General features: G+C 41.1%; 1 protein-coding gene across 4 annotated transcripts in view; it reads left to right on the top strand.

Annotated features, from left to right (window-relative positions):
* The window catches only part of EPHA4 (EPH receptor A4), a 151,075-nt gene that overhangs the window by 52,324 nt on the left and 72,296 nt on the right, over window positions 1-26,455 (top strand). For all 4 annotated transcript variants that reach the window (XM_084998069.1, XM_084998067.1, XM_084998068.1 and 1 more), the window contains 1 exon segment: window positions 12,585-12,740. In XM_084998069.1, coding sequence (XP_084854195.1) covers window positions 12,585-12,740 — 156 coding nt within the window.

Here is a 26,455-nt window from a genome sequence, read left to right as displayed (position 1 = left end):
CGGCTTTCAGGAGGGTAACTAAGTCAGTGGGAGAGTGTGAGTTGGTACTAACATTGTTTTATATAATAGCAAAATCTTGTTTGGATGGCTGGTTCTTGCTCTGATGGCTCAGACAGGCCCTACAGCACATCGACATTGGAAGGTGCACACGCCCCGTAAGTTTCTCTTGGTCTAGACTAGGACTCTTCAGGGAGCACCTTGGGAATTTTTATTTTGTTCTCCTCAAACCTAAGCAGGGTTGGAAGAGTCAGACACATGTAATATTAAATGTTGGCAGAGTTATATAAAATTGTTAACCAACAACCTGCAATACCAACAACAAATGGTTAATCCGATTATATCTGCTCAAAATAAATTCCCTTTTCATCATGAGTACTTGGAATTTTAAAATCCTCTCCAAAAATTTTCAGTATAATGTATTTAAAAAGTAAACAGTTGGAGTTCCTGCTGTGGCACAGTGGATTAAGAACCTGGCATTGCTGTAGGTTGCAGCTTTGGCTGGGATTTGATCCCTGGCTCAGGAACTTCCATATTCAGCTCCCCCCCACCCCCGCCGCCCCAAAAAACAAAACTGTGAAGGGATTCCTGATCTAAAACCTCAGCAGGAGTTCCCGTCGTGGCGCAGTGGTTAACGAGTCCGACTAGGAACCACGAGGTTACGGGTTCGGTCCCTGCCCTTGCTCAGTGGATTAACGATCCAGCGTTGCCGTGAGCTGTGGTGCAGGTTGCAGACTCGGCTCAGATCACGCGTTGCTGTGGCTCTGGTGTAGGCAGGTGGCTATGGCTCCGATTAGACCCCTAGCCTGGGAATCTCCATATGCCACGGGAGCAGCCCAAGAAATGGCAAAAAGACAAAAAAAATTTAAAAATAAACAAATAAATAAAACCTCAGCAGAGAATTGTAATGTATCATTAATAACTGTAACAGTGAGCCTTTCAAAGCTGCCGCTTCTTCTCCCCCTGCCCCTTCTCCTTTTCTTCTTTTTCTCCTTCTCCTCCTTCTCCTTCTTCCTCTTCTTCACGCCTCAAGCCCCTTCAACCTAACAAAAAAGAAGAGGGGCACTGAGCAGTTATTACTGTTGTCATTTCAGCCACATAAATCATGATTTGTGGCCACTCAGCCTGGAAAGTCGTTTGGATGACAATGACTCGCAACGCTGCCAGAGTTAATCAAATAATTACTTAACACGTGTTTCTCTTGGTCTGGCCCTGGCTTCAGAACATATTTCATTTGTTGCCAGGCTTTATAATCTTTACTTTTAAATGGAGAAACAGCAAGTACGGGATCCACACAGAGTTAATGAGAGAACTGCCGACTGGTCTATGAGCTCCCTAAAAAGAGGGGCCTTGACTCAGTCAGCTTGGTAAATACCCACAGTGCCCACCACCGTGATCTCTTCCTGGTTGGCAATTGCTAAGTCTTGTTTTATCTACTTCTGGGTAGAACCAGCTTCTTGGCCAAACTCTTTTTCCTTCAGGAATCTTCCAGTCTGAGGTCACCTTTTCTTAAAGATGCCATCTTCCTACTCACTTCCTTCTACAAGCAGTCTTAGGTTAGGTACATAGGAAAGGTCCTTCTGCCGGAGAGCATCCTTAAATTGAGAATGTGAGCAAAGGTCAGCTCCCTTCCTGAAGGCAACAGCTTCACATTTTCCAGGTTCTTAGTGCTTAGCATGTGCTCAATAAATACTTATCATGGTGGCTATTACTATCATTATAAAGTATATTACCATTATTAATAAATGTTTACTAGAATATGAATGGCCTAATGAATGAATAGATATGCATACCTGCTAGTGGATGAACTTTTTTTACGTAATGATGTTAATCGCATAGACTCAAGTAATTAAATTCAGAGGGGGTAGTATGATCAGTGGAAAAGGAAAACACAGCTGCTTCCTTTATTCAGTGCGCTGACATCTTATTTGAAATCAGTGGATGTATAATGAACCTCTAGTCTTTATGTACCCCAAATATCAAAGGGTGAAGAAGGGATAGCAGTTCAACTCGTTGAAATGTTGGTCCCTTTCTGAAATGTCAGGGGTAATCAAGTTCAGGGTTAATGGCTTCAGAGACACACGCCATCCCTGTGATTAATGTACTCTCAGAGGTGAGGATGGATCGTTTATATGGCAGCACTTGTTTAAATCTTTTAAAAGTATTCTCATATATTTGTAGTAATTTCATATGCAAGTCAAGGCAGGGATTAGGTGTTTTTAAAACATGATTAAATACTTTATATATTTAGCTTATCTTAAACTATTTGTTTTTCTTGATTTTCTTTATTTGGCAACTTTTGTGATTTTTAACTTATTTGTTTTTTTTTGTTTTTTTGGGTTTTTTTGGTCTTTTTGCCATTTCTTGGGCCGCTCCCGCAGCATATGGAGGTTTCCAGTCTAGGGGTCCAATCGGAGCTGTAGCTGCCGGCCTACCCCAGAGCCACAGCCACTCTGGATCCGAGCCGCGTCTGTGACCTACACCACAGCTCACAGCAACGGCGGATCCTTAACCCACTGAGCAAGGCCAGGGATCGAACCTGCAACCTCATGGTTCCTAGTCGGATTCGTTAATCACTGAGCCACGACGGGAACTCCAAACTTATTTGTTTTCTTTCCTAATATAAACTTTTACATACTAGAAAAGCAGAGAAGCTTAAATTTTTCATCGCCATAAAAATATTATTATAAGTCATTCAGTTAAGTTCTTCTCAACCTATTCAAATTTATATCTTCAATAGGATCAGTAAATTGATAAATATCCGTATTTAGTCTCAAATTCTACCAAAGAAAGTCGTGGTCATCAATATGAGAAATTTAGTAGAAAATAAAAGGAAAAATATCCACAAAATTTGTAGAACTCTGGGGATTAGATTGTTTCCTTAAAATACTTGTTTTTCAAGACAATATTGAAATCCATAATTTTTTTTAATATAATACATTTTCAGGGTCCGAAGTACAAGGGTTAGAGGTAGAAATAAAGAAACTTTAACAAACTACATATTAAAAATGAAATACACACACATATTAGAGTTTGCTGTGCTGCCTTCTATTTTAAAATTGTTATCCTTTATAAAATTGAAATAACATTTGTTTTTAGCAATGATCTATTGTGATTCATTATAAATTTATATTACCTCCTATCTTAAAGAAAATTATAAAGATCAAACTAAATTAAAATTTCTAGCATCACTGTGGTCAGTTCTGATAAGCAACTGATAAGGTCAGTTCTTTGGGCTTTAGACCAGAGCAGATTTTTTCTCTTTAAAAAATACTGAAGCCTCAGAGTTCTCCTCCTGGTTCAGTGGTAACGAACCCAGGTAGGATCCATGAGGATGTGGGTTTGGTCTCCGGCCTTGCTCAGTAGGTTAAGGATCTGGCATTGCTGTGAGCTGTGGTGTAGGTCACAGACTGGGCTCGAATCTTGTGTGGCTGTGACTGTGGCTGTGCCCAGCAGCTACAGCTCCCAACAACCCCTAGCCGGGGAACCTTCATATGCCATGAGTGTACCACTCCCCCCAAAAATACTGAAGATTTTCATTCGTCCTATTGGTCAGGTCACATCTAAATTTGGAAGCCTTGGAGTTCCTGTCTTGGCACAGTGGAAACGAATCCAACTAGGAACCATGAGGGTGGGGGTTTGATCCCTGGCCATGCTCAGTGGGTTAAGGATCTGGCTTGGCTATGGCTGTGGCATAGGCCTGCAGCAACAGCTCCACTTAGACCCCTAGCCTGGGAACCTCCATATACTTCGGTGTGGCCCTAAAAAGACAAAAGACAAATAAATAAATAAATAAATAAATTTGGAAGCCTAATTGCCTTTATTGGAGCACTTAAGAACTCCCCCACGAGAGAGAATCCCAAATTGATGTAGCAAGAGACTCGGGCTAGCAACCTTTATTCCATCAGCATAATTTTTTTTTTTTTTGGCTGTCCCCCTGGCATGTAGAAGTTCCCAGGCACCACAGCTGTAACCAGAGCCGCAGCTGTGACAATGCTGGATCCTTAAACAACTGAGCCACGGGGACCTCCCTTTACATCTATACAGAGGAAGGGCTTCTTTTAAGCAGTTTCTGACAATGGAATTATGCCTTGTTAATATGCTGAATCTGCTAATTAATTTTCTTCTCTTCTGTGTTTAGTTGAACTTTGTCTGCTTTGGAACTTCTTCTGTTCAAACCGATGCCCTCCAAACTCACCAAAGAGTGATAGCTCCTCAAATAATTAGACTGTCTGTTCTGGAGGCAAGCAGGGAAAATAATAAGTTATTTCTCCATTGCATTCTTTTTGCTTGTGCTCAATAATTTTTATGGAGTTAATTTAAATTTAGCAGGTTTTATGTGAACTTGCTTCTAGAGGATTTACTGCGTCTTAGGTGAAAACCATCTCCATCTGACATTTTAGAATTACCTGCCTATTTATGGGATTATACTGCATTCTGTTCTTGAAAGAGCAAGTCAATTTTCAGTGTAGATTTTTCTGTCATTTTTTTTCCCCTTTGTCTGTTTTTATGAAAGCAAACTCCAAGGTAAGCATGGAAACAATGGAAGGAATATGGGGGGTTAGAGAGGAAGACAGAATTGTGGATTGCTGCAGGAGATGGTGGGATCATAAAATATTCATGGATAAAAGAAACCTCAAAACCCAACCTAATATATTATTTACTTAACTTTAATAATGTGTTTATATATTTTAAAAATAAAAAATATTATTTTACCTGATACCTATCTTGTCTATGGTCACTAAAATAGCTGCAGGTGCTAGGAGCCAGAATTCAATCCAGGGTTTTTCACAACATGTTAACAAAGGAAATAAAACAGTGAGTAAATCATCTTGTATTCTAGTGTACTTTTTTTTTGTTTTGTTTTTTGGTCATCTCCAGGGCATGCGGAAGTTCCTGGGCCAAAGATCAAACTGGAGCCACAACAGTGACAATACTGAATCATTAACTTCTAGGCCACCAGGGAACTCTCTTGCAGTGTTTTTGAAATTACATGCAATTCAATTGAAAATCAAAACAAAAACTTGAGTTTTATTTATTTACCATTTTTTAAGTATATGGATTATCTGCACTTTTGCAACTTGTTATAGCCCACTGAAATAAGTTACCCTTTTAGTGAGTAGCTGATATAGACCTAGTACTGTGCTTCACTCACATATGTATTATCTCATCTAATCAGTACATCAGCCCCCAAATCAGGCTACCTTGCTTTTTTACCATTGAAGCAAAAGAGTAAACTTCATCAACCATCTTCCTGGAAAACCAATTTGACTCAATACTATAATAAGTAAATTTAAATTGGTTTTCGGGGAAGGGTTTTTAAAGGCAGCATTTGCAGTGATGACGGAAGGGTGTATGTCTTTTGTCTGATTTGGTTGGTGGTGAGGTCAGAGGATCGAGCTCCAAGAATCTTAATCATCAACCTTCTGATTCTAACCAGTCTGGGTTCTCGATGTGGTTACCATTCTTCACCTAGGTGGAAGCCTTAGTTCTTGCAGAACTCCAAGCTGGCTATCAGATTGTCACTTCTATCCCTTGAGGAGGAACTAGGGCTCTGTTTTATTTCTGAACTATTGTTCAAGCTGTCTTGCTTAACCGCTTCTCCTTTATTTCTATGTTTCATCACTTCTCTGAATGAGTAACTGCTTGGAACTCAGGGAGACACTGCCGGATAACAGAGATTCAGGATCCTTGAATTCCGCACTTGATCCTGGCTGGCTCTAGAAGGAAGGATGGGCAAGTCATTCATCTCAAAAATGAGTATAGCAGATGAGATTAAATGTTAGCAAAATATGACCTCCAGCCCTGACACCTGTTTTTTTTATGGTCTGAGAACTAAGAGTGATTTTTATAGATGACATTTGCAATCAATTTGATAATAAGGAACACTTTCTTGAAACCCCAATTAAGTGAAATATTATTCCTCCAGATAGGAATTCCAGTCTTCTCCGTAGTAAATAGCACTTAGTTGTTGCTATTACTATATTTTGAATTCCATCAATAAAAATTTTTGTATAGGAGTTCCCATCATGGCGCAGTGGAAACGAATCCGACTAGGAACCATGAGGTTGCAGGCATTCGATCCCTGGCCTTGCTCAGTGGGTTAAGGATCCGGCGTTGCTGTGACCTGTGGTGTAGGTCACAGACACGACTTGACTCGGGTCTGAGGTTGCTGTGGCTCTGGTGTAGGCCCGCAGCAACAGCTCCAATTGGACCCCTAGCCTGGGAACCTCCAAATGCCACGGGTGCAACTCTAAAAAGACAAAAGACAACAACAACAAAAATTTGTAGACATTTATTAGAATTTTATCTTGTTATCTAAGTACTTTCTAAATATCCTTGGTTTTCTTCTTGGCCTGCAAAGCCAGTAAATTATTTACCGTCTAGTTCCTTCTAGAAATGTTTGCCCACCCCTGGATTTGATAATCTCTAAGATCCCTTTAGAAACTCAATTTTCATTTTTTCCCCCAACATATCAGGAAAACCAGCTGTGGAATGCAGATGCCTGGGACAATGCACTTTTGCCATTGTTTATTTACAAATGGAGCAGGGTCACGTGATCCCAAAGCAGCGCCCCATCTCCTTGTAACAACTGTCCATCTTTACCCTGTAGATTTCAAAGGCATGAGATAAGCACAATTTATAGGTTAAGCTACACAGCCTGGGTTAGAAGACCAAACCCCTCTGCCTTAGTTTTTCCATCCTACTCTGTTCACAGCTTTCCCAACGATGGCCGAGGAGTACACACTTTTACAAAAACCTTAAAGCCGAAGCCTCTTTAACAGATTGTTCTCCTTTCCTATCATTTACACTTACATTAGTCGTACAATAGTCAGTCCAGCCAGTGAACAGTTCATCAGAAACTAATCTGATAATGGTCCTTACCTGAGTTTGATATTTCTAAAATAAACGCCTGAGCATACTGAAAATACTATAAACCCGGTACACAGAAGGCAGAATTCCCCATAGAAATCCTCATAGTCCCCGCCTGGAAGTGTTGCCTAATGTCATACCCACGTGATGAGGTTAGAGGGACCCACAGGCCTCCCAGAGCCAAATGTTCCCTGGGGACCCGTTTGCATAAATGGCTCAAGTTCCCCCAAGAGAGCTACTGCTAGAATTTCTGCTTTGACCTTCTGGAGGCTCTAAATTAAAATGCAAATTTGTTACCTAGGAAGGTAATTTTTAACACATTAATGTTTATTCGTTAGTACTTTAGCACAAATTAGGTTTTTTCAAATTAGCTGGCTGCCTGATAGCAGTGCCTACATAGAAGTGAATCAGCCTCTTGGAGGTGGGCTCAGGGTAATTCAGGGTAAGTTTGAATAAAGGTTTTAGCATGATTATGATTCACACACACCCCCCACTGTTAGCTCCCAGCATTTGCAAGAGTACCTGTGTGCTTGCTTTCATGTGTCTACACACACACACACACACACACACACACACACACACACACGAGACTTAATAGTCCAAACTCTATCAGAGCATTGCCCAGTAGAAATACAATGTAAATTACATAGATAATTTTAAGACTTTTTGTAGCCACATTAAAAAAAATCTAAAATTTAAGGCGTTCCCATCATGGCACAGTGGTTAACGAATCCGACTAGGAACCATGAGGTTGCGGGTTCGATCCCTGGCCTTGCTCAGTGGGTTGAGGATCCAGCGTTGCCGTGAGCTGTGGGGTAGGTTGCAGACGAGGCTTGGATCCGAGAGGCTGTGGCTCTGATTCGACCCCTAGCCTGGGAACCTCCATATGCCATGGGAGCGGCCCTAGAAAAGGCAAAAAGACCAAAAAAAAAAAAAAAAATCTACAATTTAAAAGGTAAAATTTAACGGTATTTTATTTAAATCGATATATCCAAAATGATGCTTCAATATGTAATCAGTATAAAAGTTATTAGTAGGATAGTTCTCCTTTTTGCATACCAAGTCTTTGAAATCAACATGTATTTTACAATTACAAGTTGTCTCAATTCAGGTCAGTCACATTATCAGTGCTCAGGGGCCGCCCATGGCCAGTAGTTACCCTGTTAGGGCAGCTTGGAGGGCCGGGATCTGAAATGTGGGTCTCAGATGGTGTGGCTGATGACGGCAGTAGCCCCATGGACTGGAGGATAAATGGAAATTGGTATCACACCTTCTTCCCGCTATTCAATTGTATCATTGTCACATTTTTGCTGAAAGGCAGTCTAAACCCTTTGTAACTACACAAAAACATTTAGAAGAGCTTGAGCTGGTGTTAGATGCTGACTCTCCCACTTACCAATGTGACCTTGGGTAAGTTACTTAAAATCTTCAGTTTCTTCATTTGCAAAACGGGAATAGTAATAAAGCCTCAAGCTCACAGGATCATTGTAAAGATTAAATGAAATAATGCGTCTAAACACCATAAATGGTCAATGACTGCTTTAAATATCACAATTGATATTATTATTTTTACAAACTAAATTAGTTTAAAAATAGATTCTAAAAGCCATCTGGCACTAATGATCTTTCCGTATTTCTCTGAAAACAAGAAACATGACCAAATACCTATATATAATCTCTTTTGAGAGTAAGCTTAGTTAGTTCCTAAAATTGGGCATTTTGCTTTATGGAAACCATCCATACATCAAGAAATCCTGAGGATAGTACCTTGCCTTAAGAATCTTTTTGCCTTTCTTTTTAACCAAAATAATTATATTTAAGTGTTTCACAAGGAAACTTCTACAGAAGACTATCCTAAAATGCAGCTTTGTTATAGTAGTGGGTGAGCCAATGAAGGAAGAGTTTTTCTAGAAACAGATCCATAGACATAGAAAACAAACTTAGGATTGTTTATTACCAAAGGGGAAAAGGCTGGAGGCACGGGAGGAGAAATTAGGAGTATGGGATTAACATATACACACTACTATATATAAAACGGATAACCAACAAGGACCTACTGTATAGCACAGGGAACTGTACTCAATACTGTGTAATAATAATCTATGAGGGAAAAGAATATGTGTGTGTGTGTGTGTGTGAGAGAGAGAATCACTTTGCTGTACACCTGAAACTAGCACAACATTGTTAAGTCCACTATATTTCAATTTTAAAAAAAAGAAAAAACAGCAAAGAGTTTTTCTTTGTCTTCATTTATCGGCTTTTTTTAAAGTCAGCAGAAAGAACTCATTAAGGCAAAGCTAAAGGAAAAGAATTCAAAGCTTTTCACTGCACATGTGAACTGATCTTCCCACAATGGCATATATGAAAGGCCAAGCAAGGCATTCCTTCTCTTGCACCCCGTCTCGTGAACCCTCACCAACAAGGGGGCAGAAGGAGGGCATCCCTTGGGTGTACCTTTCGGCCCTCTCCAGACTTTCTTATATACCAAGTCACTACCATTCAAAACTACAGTGTAATAGTTCTCACAACACGTGTCAATGCTTGCGATACCAAATACGCGTTTCATGGGGATTTTGTTTAGAATGAAAGATGTAGTGAAGATTTGAAGATGCAAATAAGTGGTGAATAAATATGGGATGTACTTACACATTCATGCACCAAATGCTGCAAGGCTGTGAAACCACGCAGAGCAAAGAAATGTACTCAGCCATCAATTTAGAAGGTCATTTCGAATGTAGGCAGCAAAATGGCTGTGTGCATGAAAAACCACTACTATATTTTGAGAGATCCTTTCTAAGAATCCTGAAATATTAATAACATGGTCTTAATGCAGTCGAAGACAAAAGAACGTGTTAAGGGTAGCAGAGGGTTGCTGAGAATAGCACAATGACAATTTTGTATTTTCTGCTTGCACTTGCGAAAGCAAGAGGAAGAGAGTAAAAATAGTGTATTCAAAGAAGAGCAGCCTTCAATTTCCCAAATAGATATAAAACTCTGTATTCCCCAGATGAATTCACAAATACTCATTCTTGGTAACGTTAATATACCAGCTTCAAGGAAACATAGAAAAGTACAAAATTGCAAATTCGTGGTTTTCCTTTAGCGAAACATGTATATACCCAACGAGTTTTCGAACTTTAAGAAATTCAGCACATCATTCGATTTGATTTTTGTCAAAGGCCAATTTAACTTTTTAACTGAAAGTCATCTCAGTGGCATAGAGATGGAGGAAACAGCAGTGCTTTTCTTTTTTTCTTTTTTCTTAACAAGGTTATGAGTGTGTTCTGTTTTCACCTGGCAGTGTATCAGTCATAGGCCAATTTTGGTTGTCAATCTTCCTTTCCCATTGTGAGTTTTTAAATTTTGATGCCTGATGAAATGAGAGTGCCCAAGGATCAGTCAGGAACGTGGAAAGTTTTCCTCCAACATCCAGATGTGGAAAAATAAAATCAACTTATCCCTTCTTGGCAGTCCTGGCCCCGAGTGACCAGGTTTCCACAAGTTGCCTTTGTTGGCTGTGACTGATTGAGTAACACACAGGACCCTGTAGGCTTGTGTCGAGTTCAAGGACTCACTGTGTTTGAAGTGAGAAGGACAAGTTTGACCCTCCGTGCTTCTTCCTGCCAAAGCCGGAGCTTTTGATTTTAATCGAAACCCTAGGGCCGTCTTAAGCATGACCAAGAAACACCTTGCATGTTGAACCTTATCTAATTATATGATGTGTATAAACTGGAGACACATAAATTTCAGTCATTGGAGCACCCTGTTTTTCTAAGATGCTCCGGTCCAGTGAAAGACGAAAGCAAATAAGGGAGAGATTGATCTCTGAGCAGCTTTTATTGTCGTGGCGCCACACATCATAAAGTTTGGGCTTATTAAAGGAAATTCCATAAACAACTTTAGTTAATAATGGTGAAGGAACTGTGTGCCTTTCTGGAGCTTCTGCTGAACTTCCTTTCCTTTTGCCGTTATAAGAGCATGATTAAGAAAATACCAACAGGAGTTCCCGTCGTGGCGCAGTGGTTAACGAATCCGACTAGGAACCATGAGGTTGCGGGTTCGATCCCTGCCCCTGCTCAGTGGGTCAAGGTTCCGGCGTTGCCGTGAGCTGTGGTGTAGGTTGCAGACGAGGCTCGGATCCTGCGTTGCTGTGGCTCTGGCGTAGGCTGGCAGCTACAGCTCCGATTAGACCCCTAGCCTGGGAACCTCCATATGCTGCGGGAGCGGCCCAAGAAATGGCAAAAAGACAAAAAAAAAAAAAAAAAAAAAAAAAAAAAAATACCAACAGGACATGCAAGGGGGAGGAACAGACCTCAACTGGAGGCCATACGGCTTGATGGATGAGTAACAAGACGGGGAACGTGGCCATATCTCCTCAGAGAATCACACAGTTCCTTGGATCTCTTCATCTACTCATTTTTAGTCAAAATCTGCTGGCTGGCTGGCACAGTGGGTCTCTTGTGTTGGTGACACTGATGGAAAATGCTCTTCTCCCAGCTGATAGTTTTGATGGCGTAGAAACACCCTAAGTAGGTCATAAATGGGGAGAGTTGAAGAGTGAATCATACTGGAAAGATTGTGGGTAACTGTCCCTTTTTTTTTTTTTTTTTTGGTACCTGTGGTCTATTTTTAATGACCCTGTCACTGTGGGTTTAATACAGATGGCGTCGGTCAGTTTTTATTGGAGGTTGAGACAGATTTGAGAGGTGATCTTGAAGGGCATAGGGGAGGAAAAAAAAAAAAGGGAAAGACCCTGTTAATTATTTTTTATTGTGAGGTTTCCCAGAGTTATTGAGTTTTTCCACATTAGTCAAAGCCGTCTCAGTGTCAGTGTGATGTTTGTGAAGATGAAGTCATGGAAAGCGTGTCAGGTGCGTGGGGAACTCTATGGCCCATGGTCTCTCCACCAGCCACTTGGGCTGTGTGTGCAGAGCGAGGGGGTGTTGGAGAAATGGAGGAAGGGAAAAGCAGAAGGGTTTTATGAAGTTGAAAATAAAGACTATCTGCGAATCTTAAAAAAACACAAAAAACCTTGATACTGTATTCCATAATCTACTCTTGGTATTTTGTGTTAATTTTCCCCCCAAATCATGATCCATATCTTGCCAACTCTTTTATGCCCGGTTGCCTTTGTTGGTCTTTTGCTTTGGTTCTCTCTGTAGCTGTAATTAGGAAATAATCACCAACCGATTTTTTTGTAAACACTTGCTTACACTTCCAACTGGGTAGTTCAGGGCCATGCTCTCAGACTCCATAGCGTGTGGCCGAGAGTACAGGCTTTAGGGGCAGAACACTTGGGGTCAAAGCTAGTCCCTGCCATTTACCAGATATGTGGTCTGGTCCCCACAATTTAGTGCTCAGAAGTAATCTTTCTCATTTCTCAGGTAAGCCTAATCATAGGAAAGGGGGACCTAGGGACTGAATAGCCTCATCCACGTGGACATGTAGGAAGCATTCAGGTAAACTTGGGCTGGGATTTTATTGATAACACTAATTTTAAGAAAAATTTTTCCACTGGGCTTTGCCACCTGACCAGACCCTTAAAGAGTAACTGTTATCAGTGAACGTGTTTGATGATTTTACCTGCATCTCCATCCAGATGACCACTAGTGATTAGCAAAAATGACTCCTTTCTTCCAAATCAAGGAGGTGACCTTTTGCTTTGCTATGTTACCAGTGGTTCATATTGGTTTGTTTCTTTCTCTTTCCTTTAGCTTGCAAAATTGGATATTACAAGGCCCTCTCCACAGATGCCACCTGTGCCAAGTGCCCACCTCACAGCTACTCTGTCTGGGAAGGAGCCACATCCTGCACCTGTGACCGAGGCTTCTTCCGAGCCGACAATGATGCTGCCTCTATGCCCTGCACCCGTAAGTTGTATGCTTGTCTCCCATTTTTTGGATGCCAACAGCTGTCATTACCGCCTAGGAGGGCACTGCCAGGCCTTCTCCCAGGATAACCGTTCTGGGGGCAAATGAAATCAAATATGCCTCTTTTCTCAATCAGAGCAGGGCAAATGCTAAGGAAAAGAAAGATTCCTTTTCACTGATCTTGTCACCTTCAAAATGCACAGCTGCCAACAGACTGCATTGTGGAGCAGAGATGGAATATTCAGGGGTTGTCTGACAGTGTAATTAGAGCTGAGATTGGGATTTATAAATGGCTTTTCGTCATGGACTCTTGGGGAAGGAAGCCTGACAGCTGCCAGGTATAGGGCCGGGTTTGGAGGATGGAATCACATGTGGGCAAGTGGTTTCAGTTCTGCACACTGATGTCATAGCTGGCGTTGTCATTGCCCTTCTGCCTTCTTTCCTCCGAGTTTTGTGTTCATAACATTTAGGCCTGGATCCTCATAAATGCTTGTCTGATGATAGACACTGAATACATCCTGGCTTAAGGAATGTGGGGGGTTTGGCACCTCAGAATGCAGGGGAATAGAAGAAATCTTTTCTCACGCTTTGTGTGGACAGTGTCCCTTGTGGGGGGGGGGGGCGGGGGGCGGGGATTCCTTTCTTGCACACTCTGGGATTCAGAGACCCTGCAGTGGTCATGACCTTGACCAAAGCAGGAGTGGGGGGCCCAGAGATTTTTACCCCTGTGTTCTCATTGGGTGAGTCTGTGCATGGAGGTACAGAGCCCAGTGGCTGTGGCACAGGCTTTCCACAGGTTTTGGCTTTGTTTCCCAGCCCACCATTTTAGCCTTTTAGGCCTCAGTCTCTTCATCTGTAGAAGGGACTCATAATAGTACCCTGCTCACAGGAGCTGCTACTCAATACCTTCATGTTGTTTATGTACTGTGTACAATGCATAAAATCAAAATCATGCCCCTTGATAGATCTTAGCTTTTACTGTCATTAGGGGTTTTATTATTTTGTTCCTTAATGACCAAAAATTCCATCTTGGCTGGTTTGGAAACAACATCACTGCAAATAGAAGTATCTTCTGGTTTGGGGGGGCAGTTGGACCAGCTGAGGGGCCATTGTCTAGCCCAATCAAGGACCACCTTTAAAAGGAGTGGGCAGAGACGCTTCAGGTCTATCCCAAATTTGCACTGAAATCGCTATACTCTCAGGAGTTCCCTTGATAACCAGAAATGATGATGATATTAACAATAACAACCATTTTATAAATGTACGAGGTAGTGTATTGAGCGCTTTCAGTTAACCTTATCACAGGGCTAATATGATAACAAATCTATGAAATAGACATTCTCTTCATTTTACAGATGAGGTACCCGCCAGGTCAGAATGTTAGAGAACCGGCCCAAGACTATACTTCAGGTGGTGTTAGAACTGCATCACCGGAAGACTTGCACAATTTGTATTTATTGGGAGATGCTCCTGCCTTCTCCCCCAGTTCAAGTACACACTTCCAGAGGGAAGATATATCCTAGGGTCAGTCTTAGGTGCAATCATAAATGGGCAGAGATGTCATCTTCTTTTTCTGTTCCTTCCATAGAACTTGCGTGCTTTCTGCGTGCTTTCTCCCGATGCCATGTTATGTTTGATATGCTCAAGTGCCAACCTTTTTCTTTCCTAAAGATTCTTCTCTTATGTTGTTCTGCTGTGTGTGATTGGTTTAATAATAAACTCTTCTCCTCTATCCATGCCCACTACCAACGATTCTCCAGTTCTGATTTAGGGCACAGGAACGAACTCAAAGAGACAGGCTGTGGGGAGTTCCTGATGTGGCACGGCAGAAACGAACCTGACTAGTATCCGTGAAGTTGTGGGTTTGATCCCTGGCCTCCCTCAGTGGGTTGGGGATCTGGTGTTGCCGTGAGCTGTGATGTAGGTCGCACATGGCTTGGATCCCACGTTGCTGTGTATAGGCCAGCAGCTGTAGCTCCAACTGGACCCCTAGCCTGGAAACTTCCATACACCTCAGGTTCAGCCCTAAAAAGAAAAAAAAAAAAAAAAAAAAAGAGAGAGAGAGATACTGTGAGTCGCCAGTGTGGTGATTGCTGTGGGTTTGCATCATGCAATCCACCACCTACTTTCCATGCAGGTAAAACCTCGAGGCTGGGGCTTGATTCCTCATAAAATCCACCTTTGATGTCAGGACAACCTGGTTTTTTCTCCCAGCTATTTGTAGTCTCATGATTCTGATCTGTTAGTTAGTGTTCTAGGGGACCATGGACCCATCGCTTAATTCCTGCAGCTGCTGCATGGAAGTTTAGGGAGACCCCAAAGGTTGCTACATTCCTGAGTTATTGGCATGTTTTGCCCTATGCGTAAAGTGGTTTCTGAACCCGTGGAATTTTATTTTTCTATAGGAATAAATTGTTAGCTTTACCTTGCATATGCAAATGAGAAAAAGAAAATGTTGAAAATATTGATTTTAGCCTCTGGGTACACCCAAATGTTTTCACACTAAAGTAACTTTTGCATTTTTCAGAGATTATTTTCAACAACCTAGGTGGAAGTTCCCATCGTGGTGCAGCAGAAACAAATCCGACTAGTAACCATGAGGTTTTGAGTTTGAGCCCTGGCCTCACTCCGTGGGTTAAGGATCTGGCATTGCCATGAGCTGTGGTGTAGGACGCAGACACTGCTTGGATCTGGTGTTGCCGTGGCTCTGGTGTAGGCCGGCGGCTACAGCTCTGATTAGACCCCTTACAAGAGCATTATATGATTTTAATGTTTATTACATCTCTCTGACTCTGAGTTAAGAGGAACCATGTGCAGATATTAATACCACACACTTCAGAGGCTATTTAACCTCTCCAAGCCTCATTTTACTCATCTGTAAAATGGGATTGTCTCCCTGTGGGGTCACTTTAAGAAGGAAACAAAGGAGTTCTTGTTGTGGCTCAGTGGTAATGAACCCAACTAGTATCCACGAGGATTCGATCCCTGGCCTTGCTCAGTGGATTAATGATCTGGCGTTTCAGTGAACTGCAGGGTAGGTCATAGATGCAGCTCAGATCCCACATTGCTGTGGCTGTGGCGTAGGCTGGCAGCTACAGCTCTGATTTGACCCCTACTCTGGGAACTTCCATGTGCCATGGGTGCAGCCCTAAAAAGACAAAAAAAAAAAAAAAAAAGAAAGAAAGAAAGAAGAAGATATGTGCCAAGGTCTGGCACATGGTAGGGATCTAACAAATATTGTCTCTTTTATCCCCAGCTGTCACTTCCTCCCGCAAAGTTCCTCCATGTCAGACTGCCCTAATACCTCACAAGCTCTCTTTGGCGGTTTTCTCACTTTGACAAAACTATTAGGTTACCCATGGCTGTTCTGCCCTCCAGAAGCTCTTGGGGTTGGGGGGGGGACTCAAGCCTCAGAATTTTCAAAAGTCGCCCCCAATGATTCTGCTGTGTAGACAATGTTGAGACCGCTTATCCACAGAGTTGAAGTTTTAAATTTGTTTTCTTTTTTAAATAAACATTAACTACATAAGACCCCTTTTTTTTTTTTTTTTTTTTTTTTAATGTTATATGGCTGTACCCATGGTATATGGAAGTTCCCAGGCCAGGGACTGAATCCGAGCCACGGATGCAACCTACCTAGCAGCTGCAGCAACACCAGATCCTTTAACGCACTGCACCAGGATGGAGATTGAACCGGAGCCTCAGTAGCAACCCAAGACACAGCAGTTGGATTCTTAACCCACCTGTGTCACAGTGGAAACTCCTTCACAAGACTCTTAAGATCTCCCTGAGACAGGGATCTGGGAAGTGACCATATTTAGCTAATAGCTATACTAATAAGTTAAACAGCAGAATTGGAGTCTAGTCTCGTCTATAACTCACCCTCTATCTTCTCCCTTCCTGGTGAATATGGTGGACCTACGCTGTCTAAGACAGGAGCCGCTAGGCACATGAGGCTATTTTAAATTTAAACTTCCTAACATTAAGGTTAAAATCCAGTCTCTAATTTACGCTTGCCACATTTCTGCCATTGCAGAAAATTCCTTTGAACAATAATACAGAAGATTTTTCAATCAAGCGGACAGTGGGAGTTTCTTGGAGAACCTCTTGTTCAAATAACGCACAAAACAAAGCCTTCCCCCTTGCCCTGCCCCCAACTTTATGGGCTTCTCTTGACAAGACGTGGGGATGGAAGGGAACATAAACATCAGAGATCCTTTCAAACTGATTCCAGCCTCTAATCAGTTCTTCCCAGTTGGTTAAGCCAGGTGACAAACCCAATTCCCTTGTGCTGACAGCCATGATAATCAGGGGCCTTCTTTGTTCATTATGCTGTCTTTAACCCCAACATTCTTATGCAGCCCTGCGTTTAGTGATCGCTCACTGTGACGGCACCCTAATGAAGAAATAAAACACACTCTCTGAGACTCATTCTTCTAGCCAAAGAGAGACTCTGCTCCACTGGCTTGTAAAATCAGGTTTTTGTTCACTTGGAGAACGATTAGACCAGGTGAATACGAGCAGCGTGGGCTAATTTAGAAGGAAACGCCTAAGAAGTTCTTCACACCATCGGCGTTGCTGGAGAACTTCAGAGAGTTTACTGGCAAATAAACTTTATCGCCAGGAGGACTATTGTGGGAGCCTCTGGTTAGGTTCACTTCAGTGGCCGTGGGTGAGATAGACAGTGTTTCAATGGAGGCATCATATGAACATTTTCGAGAAAATAATCCATACCCTTGAGAAGAGAGAGTTAGAACAAGGCTTCTCAAACATGAATGTGCATAGACATCGCGTGAAGGTCTCCTAGGGATAGGTAGGAGAGGTCAGGCCTGACATTCTGCATTTCTAACAAATTCCCAGATGCTGCTGGTCTGTGGACCACCTTTAGGGAGCAGGAGGAGTTTGGATGCTCCCTGATGGACAGCATGAAATGGGAGACCCTCTCTTCCATATCTGTCACCTTCAGGCCATCTTTTCAGCTCAGTGGTGACTCCAGGAAGATAAAGCAATGGTTCTAAACATTCTTCTTTAATGGAAATTGAATACATCATTTGCCTCCCAGATAAAGAAAAGCCAGCCTGGTTTGGGGTTGCACACTCGAACATGCACTGCGGAGCCTTGTGTTTTCCTCGGGTGTCCCCACTCGGTTACTAGGTTACTGCCAGAGAATGGAACTGTCACTCTTCACCTCAGCAGGTGTATCAGTCAAGAAAGTCAATGGGGTTTTTGGCACCACTGCCAGCAGGGCGGAGACCCAGACCTTGATATATACAAGGATGTCATCTAAGCTGAGGAAGGAATTTTGATTTCATGAAATCAAAATCATTTCTTAGAAGAAACTTCCTTTTTTTTTTTAAGTATAGTTGATTTACATTGTTTCAAGTATACAGAAAAGTGAGTCTGTTCTCTCTAGGTATGTAGGTAGGTAGATAGATAGATAGATAGATAGATAGATAGATAGATAGATAGAGATAGATAAATTCTTTTCCATTGTAGGTTATTACAAGATATTGAACATGATTCCTTATACTATACAGGAAGTCCTTGTTGTTTATCTCTTTTATATAGAGTAACATGTATATGCTAATCCCAAATTCCCAATTTATCACTCCCCTTTTTTTTCCCCTTTGGTAACCATGAGTTTGTTTTCTGTGTCTATGCATCCCTGTCTTGTAAATAAGTTCATTTGTATTAAATTTTTTGATTCCACATATAAGTTATATCATATGATATTTGTCTATCTCTGTCTGACCTACCTCACTTAGTATGATAATCTTGAGGTCCATTCATGTTGCTGCAAGTGACATTATTTCATTTTTTATGGCTGAGTAATATTCCATTGTATATATGTACTACATCTTTTTTAACTATGCATCTGTCCATGGACATTTGGACATTTAGATTACTTCCATGGCTTGGCTATTATAAATAGTGCTGTGGTGAATATTGGGGTACATGTATCTTTTCAACTTTTGAGTTTTCATCTTTTCTGGATACATGCCCAGGAGTGGGATTGCAGGACCCACAGACCAGCTCTATTTTTAGTTTTTAAAGGAACTTCCATACTGTTTTCCAGTGGCTGCCATGGTTTACATTCCTGCAAACAGTGTAGGAGGGTTCCCTTTTCTGCACACCCTCTCCAGTATTTATTATTTGTAGACTTTTAATGATGGCCATTCTGACCCGTGGATGTGATTTTTATCAGTGAAATTAATGTCCTTTAACCCTGCTGGTCGCCAACTCCTCCCCTCCAGATCTCTTTCACCTCCCCCTTCCCCTTCTTTGTGGCCAGGGATATAGTCTGGCCATCCGCAGTCCTGGCACACCTTCAATGCCTTAGTCATTCAGTTGTCGATGGTCAGTGATTCTAGTGTGAAAGGTCTTCTTTTCCTTCTTTGGGAGAATGAACCACTGAACCTGTATTACATTCAAGGTAACTTTCCAGTGCTTTATTGTTTCAAAATATACTGGGAAAAAATGCCTTATAGAAGAAATAAATCTGCCTTTGTATATGTAGAAAGAAATAGCTTTATTTATTTTATTTTATTTTATTTTATTTTATTTTATTTTATTTTATTTTATTTTATTTTATTTTATTTTATTTTATTTTATCTCTTTTACTTCTGAGTTACTTCCTCTTTTACCAGAGTGGTTTTCCGTACTTTTCAATTGGGAATCTGTCCTTGTGCTTTTCAGTCCTTTTTATTTAACTTGTTGGTGAAACTTATGAGAGTCTTGTGATTGGGGGCTCTCTGTGAATTATTTTAGGTTGCCAATTTGAAGGGCCATCACAAATCTGTCCATAAGTACATGGCCTTGAGTAATTCAGTCAGCTATGCCAAACAAACAAAGAGTGGTTGATTGATACTTAGACATGGCCTAAAATATTCAAAACTTGCAGCTTTTAAGACAATTTGTGCTGGAGGAGCTTAGAGCTAATGAGGGCAAATTTACCAAGATCTATGACGAAAGGTCCTGATTTGAGAAAGCTTTTTCTGCAAATTTGGATTGTCAAGAAATTGAAATAGCTTAGCTCCAGAGAGCAAAACAGCACTAACTTTGTCTTTACATTTGCCTTTTCTAATTGAATTTATTGCACCACTGTATTTCCTCCAGAAAGTGCATTGTTTTAAAATTACCATTTCAGTTCTATTACTCAAAGCCCTCACCTCTAATGCTTTCTGACAGTTATCAACATAATGAACACTAATGAAATGATGAGCAATCTGCAGTGGAAACCCAAGGTGCATCCCAGTGGTTCTGTGTGACTGTGTTGTTAACATTTCAATGCAAATTAAAATAACATCGTCCTTACTTGTTTCCAAGGTCAGGAGAAGAAAGACGCTTTTTTTTTTTTTTTTAAGTACTTTAATTTTGGAAATCTCATATCCATTTTCAAACAAGCCCTTGAAGGTTCCACTGATGTTCAGTTCAATCCTCTATCCGCAGAGATTTACATGCTTAACAGTCCAGCCAAGGGGTTTGGGGAAGGATGGCTAACACGAGGTTTTGATGTTATAAACCATAGGATAAAAGGTAGCCTTCAGTTTCAAGTAAACTGCATTTTTTTTTCCTCCACTCCAAACCATATTTCTTTTTGCTTTACAATTGCAAGTAACTAATAAAACGATAGGAAGAAGGCCATTCTGTGAAACTGATCAATGAGTATGCGGTTAGCTCTGGTGACTGACTAGTTAGTAGAAGAGTGAGAATAAAGGCTAAAGTTTTGTTCATGAAAGTGTTTCAGAAGATCCATTGATTGATCCCTAATCATTTCACATTTTATTATTCATGTAATCAATCATTTTCGAGGACATACTTTATGAAAATTCTTGAATCTAAAGTTTGGTTACTTCGTGGCATTTATCAGATGTGCTGTCTTAGCGTGTACTTTCATACCACATTCCATAGGACAAAAAGTCGAATTGAGACAGCAGTTCCCTATTGCCAGATCATGTGACATGGTTTTTAGTTCAGAACATATGGTTGCAATGCCTGTTAAGCCAGTTGATAAGCCAACAAATGTGCCTGTCCTCTGGACCATAAAAACTGATCAAAGCAACCAAAGACAATTTGATGATTCCGATGCAGCCTTTGACCCACTTCATTTCTAGGCGAGTTCTTCAGTTAGAGTTCTAGTTCAAGGTCTAACATCAGGTAGTGAGTAAACTGCAGTCTTGCTTCTTCCTTTTGGGTTACCTTTCAGCATTTTTGACTACTAATAGGAAAAATTACCTCTAGAGAAAGCAAGTGCATGAGTCTTGTTGAAAAGACAAGGCTATAGGGGAAAAAAGCACCAAGGATGCTTGATGGAAGGTCCTGGGTGGACCCCCAGGCTGATCACTTGCCATTTGGTAAAATTTTTAAAACTTTAGGATATTTACTTAAGATTAAGTATCATCTCACTGAATTATTTTTTAATGCTATTTTAGCCTCCACATTATCCTCCAACCCACTTCTAATTTTACACAGATAAGCAGTCCACTGTGGACTTCTTACAGGGGTTAATAGTACAAGGTGGATTCAACTGGAAGATGCATACGTTTGAGGAGCACTAATGTGTGCCCAAGTGAAAGGCTTGAATCGTCTGCCAGTGTCATTTAGCCAAGTTATTACAATTTTTCCACCACCATGAATAATTAAGAGTGGCTTGTTATCACCCGAGCCCTGTCATTTCTGGATAGCATTTTTGACACGACTCATGGAAGTCCTACAGTGGTCGTGCACAGCATGCTTCTGTGAAACAAGGTCAATTATATATTTTCCTGAGATCCCCTGGGGTGAGAGCTGGATACCTTCTCTGCTACCAGCATTTTGATTTTCTTCTCATAGTTGACTGTTGTTCTGCGTGCTCTCTCAGTCTCAGCAAAAGATGGACCAAGGGTAGTCCTGTTGCACAAAGAGAATTGCTCCCCCCCTACCCCACCCCCCATGACGTTCCACCCAGGAAAGAGCCTTTAACAAAAACTCCTAGTCTTGAGTGGAATGCAGGAACCAGGCAGAGAGGACAACTCAGCTAAGACAAGAGCACCTTCCAGCAAGTAAAGTCAGCAAACTTCAGCCTGAGGGGCAGGGGAGCCAGGAGAAATGTGAATGCAGAATGCTGGGAACCTCCAGCTTGGTCCACAAAGAATGCAGAGATATGCTTCATTTTTCCTTTGAATTGTTCATATCTCTGGGAAGGGGGTCTTTTTAGCCTTTGAATAAGATCTTTTGATCCTATCTTTGCACATCTGGGCTTCATGAATTTGGGTGAGTTGCCTAACTTTTCATATCTTAGTTTTTGATTGTCAGATTGCTTTGGGTAATAAATGCTTTTCGGTCCAATTTTATTATGGGGATTAAATGAGATAGAGGATGAAAACATACTTTGCAAGAAAGGAGTTTACAGCCTAGCTAGTTCTAAAGCAAAATACTTGTGCTTTTTAAACAAACGACTTTATGTGGTCTTTCCTTTTATACCTTCCTCGTGGATAACTGAGTGTTTATAAAAGTACTTCAGCCATAAACTAGTCATCTTAAAGTAAAGAGACCACAACTCTGATGAACCTAGCAAAGAAAAGACAAACGGTTTCTGGGTGAAAAATGGGAAAATAGATATACCGGAAAAATAAGTGGGAGCAAAATTTCAGCAAGGAGCTACCTCTATAGAAACCAAGATTTTTGTTGTTGTTGCTGTTGTTATAGTAAGAAGGGACTTTTTTTTTTTTTTTTTTAGATAATGGGCAGTTCTGCTTTGGCTCCATTCATTGTTAAACACATAAATGGCCGTGATAAAAGCTTATGCACTGTGCACCCATCTTGGAGGAGGTGTCCCAGCCCCGCAGTCTTCATGTAAACTCACCCAGGGCAGCCGAGACCGAGAGAGAGCAATTAGTAGTGGCAACATATACAACTGTCAGTAGGAACGCACGGGCTTTGTGTCAGAGTCAAAACTTACACATCTCCTCTGTTTATTCTGCCTTCTAACCTGTCTTTCAGCTGCAGAGAGCTTAACAAAGGCTTATCTGCAGGGTTAGAGGGTTTTACAGCTGAGGCACTGAAGTATCACTGACAGTTGGAAAGTTGTACGTGACTAATGAAGCCTTATGAAATGGAACTCAACACCCAAAATGCCCCGTTCTCAGAAGCTACGTCTGGTACTGGTTGCCTTGGCATTTTAGTAGAGTGACAGTCGCGCTTGAAGAAATCGATCAGTTCAGAATTATGCTTCTGCCCAAGCTCTGGGAAGGAATGTTTCTTTCCATATCCAGAATTAATTTCATGGCTCAGGCACTGAATTTTAAAATGGTGATTAAAAATCAGTTAAGTAATAAAGTCTCTGATAGCTTCAGAAACCATTTTATACTTGAGCCTGGCTACTTTGGTTTCCTATCTGCTATCTCCTAGTCTCGATTGAAGATTTTTTGCTTTTCTTTTAAATTTCATTGAATTTTTTTTTTTTTTTTTTTTTTTTAACAGCTGTACCTGTGGCATGTAGAAGTTCCCAAGTTAGGAATCAAATCAGAGCTGCAGTTGAGGCCTATGCCACAGCCTCAGCAACACCAGATCCGAGTTGCATCTTCGACCTGCACCATAGCTGTGGCAACACCAGATCCTCAATCCACTGAGCAAGGCCAGGGATCGAACCTACATCCTTATGGAGACTACGTTAGGTTCTTAACCCACTGAGCCACCATGGGAACTCCTGATTGCAGCCTTTTTAAAAAATCCTTTAGCGCACAATTGTGTCTTACCCACCCCTACCCCCCATTGTCTTTTAGGATGTGACATACGCAAATGCAAGGGCAATGATGAAGGCACTGAAGTATTATTGACAGTCTAAAAGTTGCCTGAGGATTGAGCTGGGCGGGGCTAAGGAATCATCATTCATTCATTTATTTGTTCAGCAGATACTTAATTAGCATCTACTACATGGTCAACATCTTTCTAAGAGCTGGGAGATGCTCATAAACCAGAAAAGGGAAGACTCCTCAGTCAGCTTCAGTTCTAATGGGAAGATAAATAATAAAGTAATGCAAAATTCTCACAAGACAGGAAAAAAAAAAAAAGGTGACAGGGTAAAATAAGGAAGGGGAAGGATTTTTCTTTGCCAAGAGTGGTCAAGACTGGAGGTGAGATTTAACCTGAAACCAGGGATAAGGAGGCAGCTTTTGAAGTAACCAGGGACAAAATTCCAGGCAGAGCTACTAAGTCTAAAGAATTTGAATTGCATGTTTAAAGTTTTGCTTACAGAGTGAGTTTTAAACTTGGCTTATTTTTACTCCTCGGTCGTGGAGTCTGCTGGCACTTGAATTCCACTTGTTACAAGAAATAGAAATTTCAGGTTTCGTGGCACATTACACCATGTGTCCGTACAGATTTAAACCCTTTGGCAGAACCTACTTTTAAATGCGATTATCAAAGCGGGTTTCCATCTTTTGCAGAAATTCCAGTTACTTGCTATAAGAATGAAGAGGTAAATTTGACATGACTTGTGACTTTGGGGTGGGGTGTTAAGGTACAGTTCCGCTGACTAGACTTTTCATGGGATAGTTCATACCAAACTCCTACTTCACATGGGAGGCATTTATGACTTTGCGTTTGGTGCGGGCTGATCCTTTTTGATTGATTTTATTAAGGCTCCTACAGATTTCGGGTGTATGTGTGAACATCGGGTTGTCCTAAATAGACTACTCTAAATCCTGACCGAAGCCATCAAGCGTGTTTTCTAAACTACTCAGGAATTATACTTAAGTCTGTTAAATAGGAGGGAAGAATTATGATTTGTGGAATTATTGGAATTTTCTTTGATGCTTGGAATACTGCCCTTCTTAAATGTCACATTCACTTATTTTCTGTAGGTAGTATGTGGATCATTTATGGAAGCTTGGGTTTTCCCAGAGGAAAGCGGATGATAGGTTAAGGAAGATTAAGATTCTTTTTATGATGTAACATGGTATGATATGATAGTCCTTTGCTTCTCCTGTAATTTGGCTACGGTTTCTTCGGGACTTTATACTGTCAAACTCCCATCAGCAGAATGCAAGTTGACATCCCACTAGAAAATAATAATTACCCGTTGTAGCACCTTTCACCAATACCTGCTGTGCAATCCAGAAAGTATTTCACACCAGTGAAGCAAATGGATGTTCATTAAATCTATCCACGGTGGCGAGAAATACAGAGCCCATTTCTTTCAGAGCGATGAGAAACTCAAAAAAATAGGCCATAATATTTTGGCTGTCTTTTATTCCTTCCTTAGTCCAAAATGACAGGTGTCACTTGGACTTTAAAAGCCAGAGTTGTTACCTGACCTCTCTATCAGTGTAAATCAAGGGAGTGATCTCCCTAGATTAGTTCAAAGTACGCTCAAAGTCCCTAGAAGGATGTGCAATATTATGACTGATCATTTTTCTGGGGAGAGTGTGCTTTGGTCCCAGTCAAATTTTCTGTAGCAGGGATTGGTAAAATATGACCTGAAAGTCAAATTCAACTGCTTTTGTTTTTACAAATAAAATTTTCTTGGGACACAGACATACCCGTTTGTTTCGGTATCCTCTGTGATTGCTGTCAAGCTGCAATGAAGAGTTGAGCAGTTTCTAGAGAGACCATAGAGCCCATAAAACCTGGAAGATTGACTATCTGTCCTTTAAAGAGAAAGTTTGTTGAACATTGTTCTAAAGGATTAGTAAGTTAAGGATTATTGCATTTGACTTTTGGTTCTGGTAGTTTAGCTATTACCCATGCCGCTAAATTATGTTTAAAATGTGAAAGGCATTCTAAACACGAGAATGTTAAAACAGTTTAACGTGATAGCCCCATTCTTTAATGCAGAAGGAGAGAACCTTAGGCTTAGAAATTAATTTTAAGCATTTTTCCCCCTTTTGCCATCTTTTTAGGGCCACATTCTTGGCATATGGATGTTCCCAGGCTAGGGAGCATTTGGAGCTGCAGCTGCCGGTCTATACCACAGCCACAGCAATGCAGAATCTGAGCTGTATCTGTGACCTACACCACAGCTCACGGCAATGCCAGATCCTTAACCCACGGAGCAAGGCCAGGGATTGAACCTGAGTCCTCATGGATACTAGACAGGTTTATTACTGCTGAGCCACGACGGAAACTCCATTTAGCGGGTTTTAAAAATAAAACCAAAAATATAAAGGAAGGACATTTTTCTCCTTAATTATCCTTCAGTATTTGATTGATTTGTATGTTTTGATCATATAAATGAAATGGAAGTGCTCTCTCATGGCTCAGTGGGTTGAAGATCCCGTGTTGTCACTGCTGTGGCGTGGGTTCGAACCCTGGCTCGGGAACTTCCATATGCTGTGGGTGTGGCCAAAAATAAAATAAAATTGAAAAAAAAAAAACCTCTCCTTCTCTAAAAGCTAATAAGGAAAAAATGCCTTTGAAACTGTTAAAATGAACTTTCTTCAGAACCTTCCATAGCTTCATGCCCAAAGAAATCATCACATGAAATCAAGGTGGGGAAAGAAAAGTTGTCATAACCAATCCCGAATTAACAGAACTTCAACTGACAGAGCTCACATTTTAAATTTCCAGCTCTACTGGCTGGTTATAGAGCTATGAAAATGAGAGAGGGCAGAGTGGTTGGTCTGCCAGCCTCCAGTGTCTTCTTTCTCCCTTTGATTTCCTCCTGCCCCTTCCTTCAACTATCCAGGAAAGTATCAAAATGAATCAGAATATTTTTTCCCTCCCTCTTTTAGAGA

Source organism: Sus scrofa, chromosome 15 (genome assembly GCF_054392235.1).
Source record: "Sus scrofa isolate SSC_HxYL_T2T_F1_AM1 chromosome 15, Sscrofa_HxYL_maternal_Yorkshire_Landrace_v2.0, whole genome shotgun sequence".
In the NCBI taxonomy this organism is placed as follows: Eukaryota; Metazoa; Chordata; class Mammalia; order Artiodactyla; family Suidae; genus Sus; species Sus scrofa.
The sequence above is the reverse complement of the archived record's forward strand: the minus strand, read 5'-3'. Positions and strand labels throughout refer to the sequence as shown.